Here is a 15,404-nt window from a genome sequence, read left to right as displayed (position 1 = left end):
TTTTCTCATGCAAATTCAAGACATGTACTTTCACGATTCATTTAATTGTAGGTTTTGGGGGGAAATTAACTTCTGCAGATGCAAGAGAGGATGAACGCTATTAAAAGCAGTGGCTGTAATCAAATAAGAAGTTATCCGTCCGATACGTTTTATTTTGAAAGCTACAATCGGAGCTGCGCCTTCTTTGTGTCTGCTTTGACGCAGCTACGTCTCTTGGCCGACGTGTTACATTTGGAGCGGCTTTAGGACCCCGCGGAGCGCGTCGCTGAAGCACATGGTCCCTACTCATAAGACAACACTTCTCGCCAGTAATTGCCCCTGGAATTGATGTCATTGCAGTGGGCGACTGACACAGCAGCGGCTCGTGGTATTTGTCAATGTTTTCGTCCGTGATTCCTCCCTCATTCCTCACTTTTTGTGCGCGAAGCAGCCTCAGACTTCTTTGAATGGGGGGGGTGAAAGTGCGCGGAGTTGGATCAGCTGTCATCGGGATTTCCCTCAAGCACGGCTCATGTCTTGCCGCTTGATCATATTTCAGGAAGTGTGTTTTTTTTAATTATTTTGGGGAGGCTCTTGCGCATCAGCTGTTGTCGGACTGTGATTGTGTGATGGTTGCGCCGCAGTGAAACAGTTGGCCGGTACCAGTCCACGCTTCATCATCATGAACCCCGAGAGCCGGTGTCTGAAGTTTCTTATTTTGGCAGCACTTCAGGCTTTAACTGTCTCTCTGTCAGTGTGTGACAGGGTGATCTCCAGATCTGTGGAAGGTAAGAGTTGGAGAGAGATAATCCGTGCGTAAAAGTGCTATCCAAATTGGTTTCTTGGCTGTTTTAATGGCACATTTACAAAAAAAAAAAAAAAAAGCACCAGGAAACGTGAAGAAAAATCTTATTTGTCTATGTTAAATTCTGCATGTGTCATTGTGCATACTGCCTGCTACATGTCTATGTATTTTCCATTCTGCCCATGCTTTGGACACATCATGTTTTATGAAAGCCTTTGTTAGCACCAGACTTACAGACCTGCAACACGTTTGAGCAGAATGAGACATCTCCTATACACAAACTTTCCGAATTCATACCTCCTTCTCTCTAAACGATGTTAGTGAGAACAGCAGACAGAACATGGAATTTTTGCTCTCACTCCAACCAGAGTGCACCTCAGAAAGAGAGGAGATGTTGTATAATTGATGATGCTGAAACTCTCTTTGGTAATCAGTAGCACTTGAGGCGTTTTTTTCTGGTGCTTCAAGCAAGCACTTCAAGCATACTTCAATTTTTCAATTATGGTTGAATTTCTGGGGTTACTTAAGTGTCAAATGCAACATAAAAGTCTAATTGTGAGTTTGATCTTAATTGGAAGCTGCATATTGTGTGTATAACAAGCTCTGGGGTATTGCTTTTTTTTTGTCTGTGCTTGTGTATTGTGACTGTTCAACCCTTTGGGCTGGAGCTCATGACATCTGAGTCACCAGCATCCTCTGCTTTAGGTGAGATCCAATACAAGGACAGCACTCTCAGTGTTTGTAAGAGTGGAGCAGCGTCAGCGCCCGCTGAAAAACTTCCAAACACAGTCACGACACTCAACTGTGGAATCCAGGGAATTAATTACCAGCAAGGGCAAATGTGTAAAACTGGGATTGAAGCACGAGGAAGTAGTTCATTTATTCATCAACAGTTCATCAGATGTTAGCCTTGATGTGTCTTCCTCATGGGTTCAGGCTGAAAACCATCACCGACAGTTCATTTGTTTCTGAGGAAATCTGAGCTGATCTTTATTGTACCTGTTTGTGTCATAATTGAGGGAGAAATGCTTTTTAAAACTTCATCAGCAACCATTCTGATAATCCCAGAATCTTTTAAGGGGTTTAATGAAGAATGAAAAATACTGGACTTTGCTGCTTTTGATTATTTCAAGTTTGAAATTGAACACGTTTGGGACTGTTGATCAGACAAAACAAGCAACTTGAAGATGTGACCTTGCATTTTCAGAGCCTGGCAGTGGAAATTTTTCACATATTTTTGGATAAAATCCTGTTTTGATCAGTTAAAATAATTAGATCATGTTCAAGCATGAGAGGAAATCATTAGTGCTCCTTTTTTATGAGCCTCTGCTTTGTCTCCAGACTGAACACAGAAAAGATGGAGCAGTTCAGCTCCATGCAGCGTCAGGTTTGCATACATATTTCATGACACCGCTTCCTTGAGCTTTCTTCTTGCTTCTCCTCCCTGTCTGTCTTCTGCATGTCTCCGTCCTCGCTGTGGATCACTTGTGAACGATTTCCTCCTGTGGTTGACACAGTTAGTGTCAGCCGCTATTTACTGGCCAGCTGTACTGCTTCAGCCAACATGACTGTCTGCGCCTCGAGCGCTGCATGCAGCTTGCGTGCTGCGCTCTCAGACAAATGAAAGTTGAGCTGCAAGCATATTTTTGGACCGTAGTAAAACATTCCTTCAGCAAACAGTGTCCTCCCTCTGAGAGACATTATCACCACAATGTGACCCATCTCAAGTCAAAGGCATTTAGGATGTCTCCAGTATGAATGGATTCATATCTTCCACATGAGTTGTTCAGGATTTTTAATACCCAGGAGGCTGGTAAGAAGAGTTGGCTGAAGTGTGCTTGTGCATCAGGACAGATTGATCAACCAGTTGCTGTTCCACACTGGGAATATTTATATATGAGAGGGGAAAATAGCTGGATTGTACTCATGTGGCCTGACCCTACATGTGTTACATTAATTCTTTAAAAATCTGCTTTAGACTTATTTGACCTCCCAATGAAAGCTTGGGACACAAGCTGAAACCTGACGCTGGCTCTGGACTTTGTCGTTGCACTTTCACGCCCCAGACAGGTCAGAGTTGAGCCTCTCCCTGAGCGTCTTCCCTCCAGTCTGGTTGGAGGGTCCAGTTGGCTCAGATATCACTCATCAGTGTCAAATCTGTCTGGGTCAGTTCGACTACCACCCCATCAATGTTCCACAGAGACCGTCTATGAGCTTGTTCCTTTTCTGCGGTACATTTAGGTGCAGCTTAGTGAAGGTTATTGTTTTTATGCCTCTGTGCTGGGGACAGCTGAGGCCAGAAGCGTTGTATTTTCGAGTCATCTGCTCATTCATCCAACCTTCCCATTTTTATGAACTTCTTGTGAATGCCTGCAGGAAATTCCATCAAATTGGGCATTGATGTTCGAGATGAAGTGATTAGATTTTAGTACTGTGACCTCAAAAAAACCATTATTGGCCATAAATCAAGATTTCACACACTAATAATGAGAAAATGTGTAATAAGATGAACGATGACTTGAATTCAAAAGTCAAAGGTCAAATAGAAACTGCAGCTCCACTGGTTGGTGGAGGAATAGCACGGCAAGTTGGTGAATGTAGTTTATATGTAAAAGTCGTGTCCGAAAGTGAAGACGCTTTCAAAATAATGGCATAAATATAATTATTTATTGTTGATCTTAAAAGAAAGTGCAGGAAAAAAAAAAACATTTTTGCAATAATCATCCTTTGCCTTTAAAACAGCTCCAGTTCTTTGCTGTTACAGTCATCTTGGAGAACTTCCCACACTGTGGATTTGGGCTGCTTGTCTCTTCATGTAATCCTAGATTGACTTCATGATCTGGCTCTGTCGCAGTCAAACCATCTGTTGCCGGACTCCCTGTTCTTCTTGTTGCTGAAGATGATTCTTTGTGAGTCTGGCTGTGTTTTCGGGGCTGTTGTAATGCCGCAGAATGGATCAGGGACCAATCAAATGTCTCCCCGATGGTTTTGAGTGATGAATAAGAATCTATGCCTAAAACCTTTTCAAATCTTGTCTCTCTGCTACAAAACACACCCACAGTCATAAGAGACATTTTGAGAAGAGGAAAAGTGCAGGTGTAGTCAATACAGTTGAGATCAGCAGTTGCGGGGCTTTGCTGCACTGGAATGACTTACTGAGACACTAATGTAACAGAGCTGAAGTGTGATTAGTTCCACCTGCTTTTTTACTGTCATGACATGTCACATTTCTGCAGTGAAATAAAGAGTAGTTAGAATTTGCTTTAGGTTTGTCAGAAATCTTTTGCTGAAACAGCTACACCTGTTACTGGAGCTGGAACATCATATCAGCTTGTGTCTTTATGATAATTTGGCTAGGGACAAATTCTGGCAGCTTTTCAACACATCGAAATACCATTAAATTGTAGATGGCATTAAGCATTAAGCATTTTAAGAGAGGAGGAACCATTAACAATTTCAGATTAAGGCTAAGGCTGCAGATATCAATTAGTTATGTAATGAAGCATTCTGCTGATTATTCCATTGATTATAGGAGCAACTGGATAAGAAATACAACGGCTTTCTTGAATTGCAATCATAAATATGCAAAATGGAAGACAGCTTTTTTAAATGATACACTTCCATTGCTTAAATTACACACTCCCGTATGTAAATATAGAGTGCAGACAAGATAGCAGCTCTTTTGGCAAAGATAGGGGAGATAAATGAGTGTAATTTGACAGGCTACAAAAAATATCTTTAACAGTCACTTTAAGGACATCTGTCAAAATCTGACATTGGAAAAAAATGAATGTTTTTGAACAGCTGGTAACTGTTTTTGAAAAATGTGCTGTTATTTTACAGCAAGCTAGCAAAATCAGAGAAAGAAATGTATTTGTTTACATGTTCACCCTAAAAGAACCAGGCCAGAACTCAGAAATCTGTATTTTTACAAATATTAATTAGCTCTTTTACAGTGTCTGACCATAAAGCCATGCTGTTTTACTGTATTTAAATCAGCTAAAATATCATTAGTTTACATATCTTTGCTGTTGTTGGAAAGAAAAATGATGTAAATTAACACTGAAAAATTGTGAACAGTTTTTAAACTGTTCTTTAACTGTTATCTTACTTTCTTTCGGTTAAATTACAGATTATTAGAAAATTCTGGTCCATAAAGGTATTAATTTAAAAGTTGACTGTAAAAAAATAAACAAAATAAAAGACCAGAACTGTACAAAATGTCATAATCCGTAGTTTTTGTAATTTTTTTAATAGTAATTTGTTTGTTTTATCATAAACATTTTTATTGTATTGATATTGCTTAAAAATTATTATTTAGAGATATTTGCCATTATTTTCACAGTTTTCACAAGCTGTCTAATGTTTTTTACTGTGTGTTTTGTGGCATCCTTACTGCCAAATTTCACAGAATTTTTACAGATTTTTTTATTTTTTTACAGTATATCAAAGATGACACCAAACACATGACAAAATATCTGACATTAGTGGTTAGTTACTAGGACAATCAGCTGATAGCATAAACATTAAATATTACCTGGTGAGAGGCATGTTTTTTGGACTGGGTGTTTTGTGCTGCGATGCTGAAACATTAACATTGTGCTGTTGTAGCTACTAGCTTGGTTTTACAGTAGATTTCCATTTCAAACCTCACTGGACTTTCTCAAGGGGTTGTTCAGAACTACATACGTGAAACTTGCCCCAGTTTATAAAGATTCTATATAAACCTGCAGTCATTGTCTTCCACTGAGATTTGAAACGCAGAACGTTATGTGTCAGCTCCAGATGATCTTACCTCCCAGTTCAGAATTCTCACCGATTTATTCCTCCATATTCTGCAATGAGAAGGAAGAAGCTGCAATATGTTTGCTTAATGAGCACACGTGTTAACAGGAACACGGCATGTCACCTCCTACCTGGGTGAGTTTCTGGCAAATTGGCTCGAATGAAGTTCTGCTGCTGCCAGTTGTTTTGTCTGTGTCTGTCTAAGTTATGTTTCAGAGGCCTACCTGTGATGTATTTTTAAGCGAAGCAGAGCATGCAGCACATCAAATAGCCAAGAAAGTTTCAAGTACAACCGTGACCAATCCTGGTTTGTTAAAAGTTTGGGTTGGTTGTTCTCGGGTTGTCTAATACCAGTTGTTTTTTAATTACATTTTTTTTAAACAATTTTTCGCAGTTTAAAAATGCTAAAGATGCTCAGATTACACCATACAAATCAGCAAATTCTCACATTTGCATGGAGTCTGGCACGAGTAATTCATGCATTTCTAATTCAAATGCACAAAATATTAAATAGGGAGCACAAATTACTTAATTCCCTCCATGACATCTCCCAGGATCCATATGTTTGCAAAGCCAGGAAACACTATTTTTTTCCATTTTGCTGGTAATTAGTGCTTTAAATCAACAGAGCTGGTACATATTAACATTACTGCTGCATTATTTTCTGCAGATGAACTAACTGACGGATCAAATAACAGTTTCTTTGCTATTCCAGCTCCATCAAACACTCATTTCGGCCTTTGTTGTTGTAATCCTTGAGCTCTTTTTTTGGGCGGCTTTGAACGTGCGCCAGGCATGTGCTTCCTATGACAGAAAGCAGTTCCATCGAGCTGTAAATTAAATCCGTCATAGGAACCATATTAATGAGCTTTCACACAGCTCTGCCTTTAGAAGCTGTCTGACTCTGACCTTCGTTGCTAAGGCATATAGGGACCATGCCAGGCGCCGAGCACAAGTCGAGAGGGCGTAACGGTGTCACCCGGTCGGGGGCGCAACGGAGCTGGTTTCTTGGACAACATTAACCCCCTGCTGAGCTGAGGGGAGTTTTTTTTCTTTTTTGCTGCAGGACCATCTATTTCCTGTAGAGTAATTACGTGCTGGTGTGACAGTAAATGAGTTAAAAATACAAGAGACAAAGAATGAAGTAGAGCGCACACAAAGGAGCTATTTACCAGTAGAGGGAGCACAGTGTTAAACGGTTTGATTCTGACCTTAAATATGCTCCAAAAAAACATTATCCGCCAATAACTACAGCCATTAACAACTCTCATTGCCGTGGCTTTTGACACGCTGCTACCTTATTAGATTTAATTTAAGGAGGCCCTATTTCCAGTATGTGCAGATTCCTGTTACCATGATCATCACCTACAGGTTTGTGTGTTTCCTAATGGAACCCCTCAGGGTGTTGACATAATGTCCCCCAACTGGGTCAGATATTTACCGTGGAGTCGAGCCAAGATTACCAGGCACTTTTCACCTCTTTGCTCTGAAATTCATCCTGAACTATGGCTCCGGTAACAAATTACAAGATAACAAGGTGACGAGTGGTCATTAGGGTCATCATCATCATTAGGGCTTGTTTGGAAACATAAGACTTTGTCACTTTTCGCTGTTTCCTGTCACTTGGAGCTACAAAAAATAATCATTTTCATTATGTGGACTACTTTTAAGCTTACAAAATATCAGAAAATTGTGATAATGCTACATTTACGAGCCCAAGGTGGTGCTTTTTTGGCTGATCAATAGTTTCAAGGATGTTCTTTTTACAAAGAAAGACACAGTAAGAAAAAGAAAGAACTGAGAATTCAATCCTAACATGTAAGACACTGGAGCCAATAACAGTGTTATGTTATTAAATGGCAATTGTTGATGGTTTTCTGTAAATCGATTTGGATTTTGGACTCTATAAACACAAGGTGGCCATTTTTCATTCTGTTTGACATTTTGTAGTGTGAAGAAATTAATCGATTAATCTGAAAATATCAACAGAACAGTCAGTAATTACAATAATAATTCGTCACAGGCCCAGAGAAGATGATTAGAGAGAGATGGAGATAAGGAAAAGACAGCAAAGTTCATTGCTTTTTTCTCCAAGGTCATTTATGAAAGACTGTCTGCTTGATGGGTCTTCCTCTCATCACCATTCTCTTTGAATTAGAGTAATTTGCCCACTCTGATTGGGGATAAATTGAGTTCGTGATATGCCTGTCAATCACCCATTAATAAATGAACAATAGCCATAAACATTAACCAAGTTTTTCCCCCATGGCCTGATGTCAGAACCAACTTTTGGCTCAGAAACTTTGCTGGATCATGTCAGTGCTCTGATTAAAGACATTAAACGACTGCGGACACATGCTCTTGATGCAATAAAAGTGACCGTTTTATTAGATTTGCTTTATCAAGAACACACGTCCATACGGAACCAAGGAGACCAGTGTTTTCTATCTTTTATGGCTTTTTTGTTATGTTGTGTCATAGCTCTGCTCAAAGTGAGCCAAATTAAACTCATCACTCTGCCCTAATTAATTCCACATGCTTCTGCAGATTTGAGTAGTAACCTAAATAGCAGTGTTGGAAGAAGTATGCAGATCCTTTACTTAAGTTAACACGAATATTTAGTTACAATCTGCATCAGCTTGTATGTAAAAGGTAAGTGTTATAACTGTTCAAGGTGGAGCTAATCTTGAATGTCTTTATATACTGTTAGGTACTTCAAACCAGTGGTTGCTAGACCAGACCTCCAACTGTCAACAAATAAATCTAAGGGCTCAGTTGTAGTGGTAGGAATGAATCAATGAGCTTAAGAATTCTTAAAACCTCCCTTTGGTAGTTGATGTAACTCATACAAACTCATCTTTCTGTATATGTTTGTTCCATGTGAAATACCCCTTCCTGCTTTACAATAGTCTAGATGCAACTCTACACTATTGTTTCCTGTAGAATGCAAGGATCTACAAAGTCTCTGCATCTTTCTCGACCCATAACTCTCCAGTCCCTGCAGCCAGAGCACACCAGCTCACCTACAAGTCTGCTTAAACACTGTAAAACTACTCTACGAAATGGAAAGTTTAAATATTAGAAAAAATCAGCCATACATTTTAGAACTGGAATCCAATTTTGAGACAAATAATGATGCAGAAAGCTGATTCCTGCAAGTTTACAGGATTGGTTCTTAAGGTTTGTTGCGTACGAAACCTTGGAAGTCTGAATCTGTAATTGTCAGACTGTCATTGGTATACTGCAATGACAGTCTGGGTGGAAATGTTCAGACATTGTGTTGACTGCTTATTCCACTCATGTTACTTCTTCTACAATATAAAGAAATGGACCATATAGACATGTTTACAAGGTTAAAAACCTAATTTCACTGTAGAGGTACTTAAATTCTATAACGTAACCAGCTAACAGCAGGATAAAAATCACCAGCAACAGCTAAAGTCAGTTTTTGTGTCAGGTCTGATAGAGTTCAGCCTTGGTGCCACATTTAGATACCAACTGCAGTGACAAAGCAAAATCACCCAGGGAGTCATGGTAGTATTTAGGCCCAATCGACAAAGTCAAAATGACTTGTTTCTGGGAAAACGTCATTTTCCAGAAAGACTGTCAGACATTTCTCTGCTCAGCAAGATTAAGGATACTGTTTGGAGAAAAACATTTTAATTGGAATACAGAATAGGGAAAATGCTTTTGGAACCAGCAGCCACTCCCAAGTCGAAGGGAATTAACAGTTTGAAGTAACTTTTAACAACTTATACACATTTCAAACACGACATGACAAAGACGCACAGCAATATAGAGGACTCTTTTATGTAAGGTGGTATTCATTTTATAAACATGTTGCTTGTTTTTTGTTTAAAATCTAAAGAGTCACCACTAACCAAAGCTGACAGATATAAATTGATGTTCAATAAAGCCTCAAAGTGAAGTGGAGCAGAAATCCAATATATCCTTCAGAAGCAGCAAAAAAATGGAAATACTCCAGTAAAGAACAGGAGCCTCAAAACGGCACTTCAAAGTATAGGACTTGAATTAATGCTCTTACTGACTTTTCATCACTGGTAAACACTTTGGAACACATTTAGAAAACAATGGTTGAAGCATGTGTCCTTCGCGCTTGTTTTTCTACCATTCAAGGGGTTTCGTGTGCCAAAATCTCCTTCAAGCTGTCAAAGGTGTTGTTTTTCATTTTAAATCTGATATTTTCAAGATCGCAAAGAATTGCTGTCAAAGTGACTTTGCAGGGTGTCCTTGTGTGCTTTTCCTGTGCCAGTCATCAGGCTAAGAATGACTGTCATCTGGAGTGCCTTGTATTGATGTGTGCATGTATGTGAAGCCTTGTATCCCATCTCTGTGTGCACGTAGGGGGGCAGGGCCTCATCAAGTGTGCAGATGAAAAGAACAGCAAGCCATTTGTGTTGGAAAAATCAAAGATTGCTATGAATACATTATTACATGGGTGCCAGTCAAGGATAGATTTGTGGTTGGTTTGCGAGAAACCAGGCTCTGGGGTTTAATAAAGCTGAACAGTTGTTAATTTGCTTTGGTGAAACAGAACACGGGGGAAAGAGAGGAGTTGGAGCTGTAAAAGAACAGTGAGAAAGGGTATCTTGAGATCTGCAAAGAACTGAGGAAGGTCATCTGCTCCCTGGGAACAGCAGCTCATAGGCTGCGGAGAAGCATTTATTTAAGAGTGCTGATAAAACCAGGAAATATTTCATTGTGAAGTACCATCAGGAAACTTGAAGCTGCAAGCGGCTCTGGACAGAGGATTGGATGTGAAGGTTAAAACTGGCCAAAATTAGACTGAAAAGTGAATGTAGTACAGTATTCTGTTGTGAATGTTCCTACCTACGTGCCTAATTGATACCTAGTTGTACAACAAACCCTTAATTTTTGGTGTAAAATTGCTACAAAATTCCAGACAGGGGTTATGACCCCTCCAAGGGTTTCCAAGATTATCAACAGAGGAGATGACGAAAGCAAACAAAATCATTTATTTTACAGCTAAAGTTATATTTAGGGATGGTAATCTGTGTCTGTTGGTCAGTGTTTGTAATGGTAAGTTGGTCCACCAGTTCAGTCCTTACTAATGAAAAGACATTCTTTTTCTCCAGAGGATAAAACTTGATGATTCAAGATGTGATCAAAAAGTCCAGAGAGGGCAACTATAAAAAGCCAAAACCATATTTAATTTAAGTTTTGCTCCTCTTGCCTTTGAAATGGTCTTTAGTACAGCGTCACGCCGCCGCCCAGCACTCCTGCCAAGTACTTCTTGTGGAAATTGTCAGATGCGCATTTGTGATTTCACCATGGATCTCAAACTTGTGCAGAGAACAAATTCAATGTCAAACTGACCCAACCATCATTGCTGATGAGAACTGCTGGGTCTGTGGCTTTGACTCAGCAGTCTTAGTGTAAGAGCCCGCTGTCTCAAAGACTGAAGAAGGTGGATCACGTTAGCAACGCAACCACGAGCATGCTGATTGTTTTGTGCAATATTCACAGGAATTTGCACCTTAAATTCATCACGCAGCGTCAGACTATTATTACCAGGTTCTGCTATAGTGTCCTAAAGCAACTTCTTCCTCTTCCCTAAAGTGTAATGTAAGTTGAAGGATTGCAGTTTTGACACAGTGGAGGAGTCCAGCAGAAGTTTACAGAGTGCTCCAAATGTGGCAGGAGCACTGCGAGCAATGTATCGTTGCACAGAAGGACTACTTCAAAGTTGACAGTTTTCAAATTTCAATTAGGTTTTTGCTTTTTATTGCCAAAGTGTCTAAATCTTTAATTGCACCCTGTACTCTGACTTTTCCTCCACATCTCCAGCAGGTTCAAGTTTCCACTTGGCAGCTTATCTTCTTTAAAACATCGTGCAATCTATTGGATAGATTGGCATAATTTTTTGCAAAGACATTCATGGTTTGTGGATTATGTGTTCTGCAGACTTTACAGATCCCGTATTCTAAGTTTTGGCAGTGCTGCAGAGAGTGACACTTGTGGCTTTGAGTTAAATGGTCACACAGTAGTTGTAGAAGAAAAGCTCTAAACTCTTGTGAAAACTGCATTGCCAGGATGTTTTTTCCTCTTCTTGTCAGTGAGTTAACTAATGATCTCATGACAATGCAGGTTTATTTAGCAGCGTGTTGGAAAGTCCCAGTCTTTAGGTTGGTGAAGTCTGACTCAAATGTCCAAAAAATGATTTAATGAAATTTAGCACAGGTTTTTTAGCACATATTTGTGCCTTTTGACGTGCAAATATGTTACAGTAGTTTACATTTTTTAACGTCAGTTTTATTTATATAGTGCCAATTCACAACATATGTCATCTCATAGCACTTCACATAGTAACCTGAAAACTTTAAATCTTTAAACAGAGGACCCAACAGTTCCCTGGATTCTCTTTGAGCAAGCACTTGGTGACTGAGTGGAAAAAAAAAACCCAACAACCCTCCCCTTTACCAGGAAAAAAAAAAGAAACTCAGACAGAACCACTGTTCACCAGCCGGTCAATAATATACACTATTGGTGTGTAAATCAACCAAACAGTGGCTGTACATACTGAGTACATACAGAGTACATAATTGATTGTTATTTTTTTCTTCACACTCCTGCAAGGGAATGTCAGATTTATTGCTCAGTTTGCTCACAGGTCTGTATCACATTTCCGTCACCCACCAGCAAACACACACATGCACACACAGTCACGTACACAGACATACAATCCTCCCATCTAGCATTGGCTTTATTGAGGCAATATAAATGGCACAAGCTCTCCTTGTGTACACTGGAGCATAAAGGGAGGTGATCATGGCCAGAGCGCTGCTTTATTAAGACCTCTGTTTACACTCTTCTTTATTGAACATATAAATAAGGCTTTGGGTCCTGGTGCCACTTTTACCGCTCCCTTAATGCTGCTGGTGGCTCTTAAAACATTCTCGCTAACAAAAGCCACTTACACGCTGCACTCACCGCAGTCCTGCCATGCTCCAACTTTACCAAATGTCTCTCCCCTGAAGCATGTGGAAAAGAAATGAGCCCGCAGACTATTTCCACTAATATAATGCCATTTATAAGCGGGAATTAAACCTCATAGCGCACCACATTAACAAAATGGTTATTCACTTGCAGACTTTGAAGTGGAGGAACCAAACGCTGCACAGTCGCGAACCTCATCTTCAAAGTTGGTGCCACAGAAAAAGGCGATGGCCGTTCCATGTGTGTGTATATTGGCTTCATAGATGGCCTAAACCACAATGTGGATTTGACCTTTCTCTGTCAGACGTTCCCACTGCTTCCCCCCCTCATGTGTTTTGCTTATCTGTCCATACTTTTCTCAGAGGTTGTCTCATGCGCTGCCTTACTCAGCACAGCCACCTCCCCCAGACAGTGTGGTTTTTCTGCGACTAATGAGGGTAGAAATCTTCCCTTCGCTGGTGTGTGTTAGTGTGTGCGTGATGCCGTCCCGTCCTTGCCGGAGCCTGCTTCTCATCATGAGGCTGGGCAAGGACTGCTGAGCTGGTCACCTCTGGCTCTCCGCTATCAGCTGGAATGGCTGCGTGATGAACTCCAGAGTGGTGGTGGTATCCTCGGAGGAGAACCAGAACAAAGCTCAGCTGGGGAGCGTTGCGCCTGACCTGGGCTATTAATGCTGGATAATAAGCAGACTCAGCAATTTCGGGGTGGATGAGTCATTTTCAGAGAAGGCAAGAAGGGGATGTGGCACCCCCCCCCCCCCCCCCACCCACCCACCCACCCCACCCACCCCACCCCCCCACCCCCGCCGCCGCTGAATCTGCTGGTAATAATAATCTGCGATGAGTATATTCCCCCGAGTGCGTTTTGTGTTTATATGTGTTTAAAAAGTGATTGAAAAGTTCAAAACATACCATAAATTAGGTTCAGACCACACGCGTAACTTCTCACAAGTCCACTGACATCACCCTTAAATCCAAATCTGTTTCCCTGCTGTTTGGAAACGCTCGATGGAGCATCACTGGGAGAAAACAGGAAAAAAAGACAAAAAAACAAGCAAACATTTGATTTAGTATGTTTGCACTGAAACAAATGGTGCTAACAACCCCTGCTGTTTTAGTAAGAGACCCAAGCTAGAAAATAACTTCCCCGCTGCAGGGAGCTGATTACTGCAGGATCCCTGTTACCAATGTCCTCTAGTAGCTGCTGCACTGTCTGTGTGCTCATGATGTGCAACTTAGAAGAGCTACTTTTCTCAGTTAAAGGTAGTAAGGTTTTGCTCGGGGTAGAGGCCGCTTTCCCACCCCATCATCTCCTGGCAGCATGCTCAGGGAGGTCAGCACTGGATTTGGGGGATGAATGTTTTCTTAAATGACTGGCAAACGCAGCGGGGTTCCAAGTGTTGTAGCCATTCGGAGGCTCAGTTAACACCCTGTCAGAACAGTGAGAGAGGAGATAAAGGCGTGCTGGGAACAATGCCCCAAAGCTATGTCTAATCCCTACACTGCATCCTGGACACTAGCCCTGTGTTAGGAGTTATCACAGCAGCAGCAGCAACCCGAGCTCCTCTTCCTTCAAAACTCTCCATTCTTCAACAACTATGGAGATTTATGCGGCTTGAGTGGCAGAGGGGGTGGTTACGGTTTTGCCAGAGGCTACCAATTCTCATGGCTTGATGTACTGTTTAGTGGTGCTGCATTCATGTCTTTATGGCTCGATTCAGCTGATAGCCTATAAAAAGGAGGCAAACATACGCTCAGGAACGCCTCGGATGTAATTGACATGGCATTTTGTCACCGTAGATAATTGCTAGTTATTTCAAACGCATGCGTCCAGAGAGGGTTATTTGTGCGCTGTGACACAGAAACACAATCATAGTATTTGCATATGAGATGGCGTTTAAGTGACACTTGCAGCTGCTGCTGTCAGGTTGTGCTCTGGTCTTGTTCATCAAGGCTCACATTTAATATCTTTGCAAGTGTTTGGAATAAAATCAGTTTCAAAAAGCTTTTGGAGTTTGTGTCCACAATGGTTGGTTGAGACATTGTTGGGTTTTACTTAAGTGGAGAGAAAATAGGGTACAGAACACTAAAGTTTTTTTATTCTGTATTCTCGTGCAGAGGTGGGTAGTAACGAGTTACATTTACTTGAGTAACTTTTTGAAAAAAAATGTACTTCTGAGAGTAGTTTTACTCTGCCATACTTTTTACTTTTACTTGAGTAGATTTGGGAAGAAGAAACGCTACTCTTACTCCGTTACACTGGGATACACTCGACTCATTACTTTTTAATTTATTTATCACATTAGAGCTGCTTTACTTTGCCAGAGAGATGCCCCCAGTGGATCTACCACATGACTGTTTCACCAATCAGACGAAGCAACAATAATCACGTGACTCCGTTTCACCAGACGTCATCCTGCGGTCACATGACCTCATACGAACTGTGACAGCATAGCGGCACAGACTCTGCGCACGTAGCAGACAGGAAATGAAAATAACGGGGGCATTTTCTAGATGTTTGATCTTGCTTTGGAGTTTAACAACATTAGCATAGCATTAGCATAGCATTAGCATAGCATTAGCATAGCATTAGCATGGATATCTCTGTCTTCAGCTTTTGTCAGAAGACCACCGAATATTCGGATACTCAGGTCCAGCCCTAGTTGTATTGTTATTTTCTATCTACTGAGTCTGTGCCATTTGGAGAGAAGTGAAATACAGTATATTTTGTCAGTGGACGTAGTTTGCACTGTTCAAACATACAAATGTTACCTTACTACAGGTGTTTGTTTCTAAAGCTTTATGTTGTGAAAAAAAAGATTTGGAAATCTGTGTTTCTTGTGCCTTAACTGGTCATT

At 40.7% G+C, this 15,404-nt stretch overlaps 1 protein-coding gene across 1 annotated transcript in view; it reads left to right on the top strand.

Annotated features, from left to right (window-relative positions):
• Positions 1-275: 275 nt before the first annotated feature.
• Positions 276-15,404, top strand: part of LOC111569408 (disintegrin and metalloproteinase domain-containing protein 12-like) — an 87,435-nt gene continuing 72,306 nt past the window's right edge. The window contains exon 1 of the mRNA XM_023271500.3: positions 276-767. Coding sequence (XP_023127268.2) covers positions 662-767 — 106 coding nt within the window. The 5' untranslated portion in view covers positions 276-661. The remainder of the gene's footprint in view (positions 768-15,404) is intronic.

Source organism: Amphiprion ocellaris, chromosome 18, assembly GCF_022539595.1.
Source record: "Amphiprion ocellaris isolate individual 3 ecotype Okinawa chromosome 18, ASM2253959v1, whole genome shotgun sequence".
In the NCBI taxonomy this organism is placed as follows: Eukaryota; Metazoa; Chordata; class Actinopteri; family Pomacentridae; genus Amphiprion; species Amphiprion ocellaris.
This window is presented reverse-complemented; position numbering and strand designations above follow the sequence as displayed.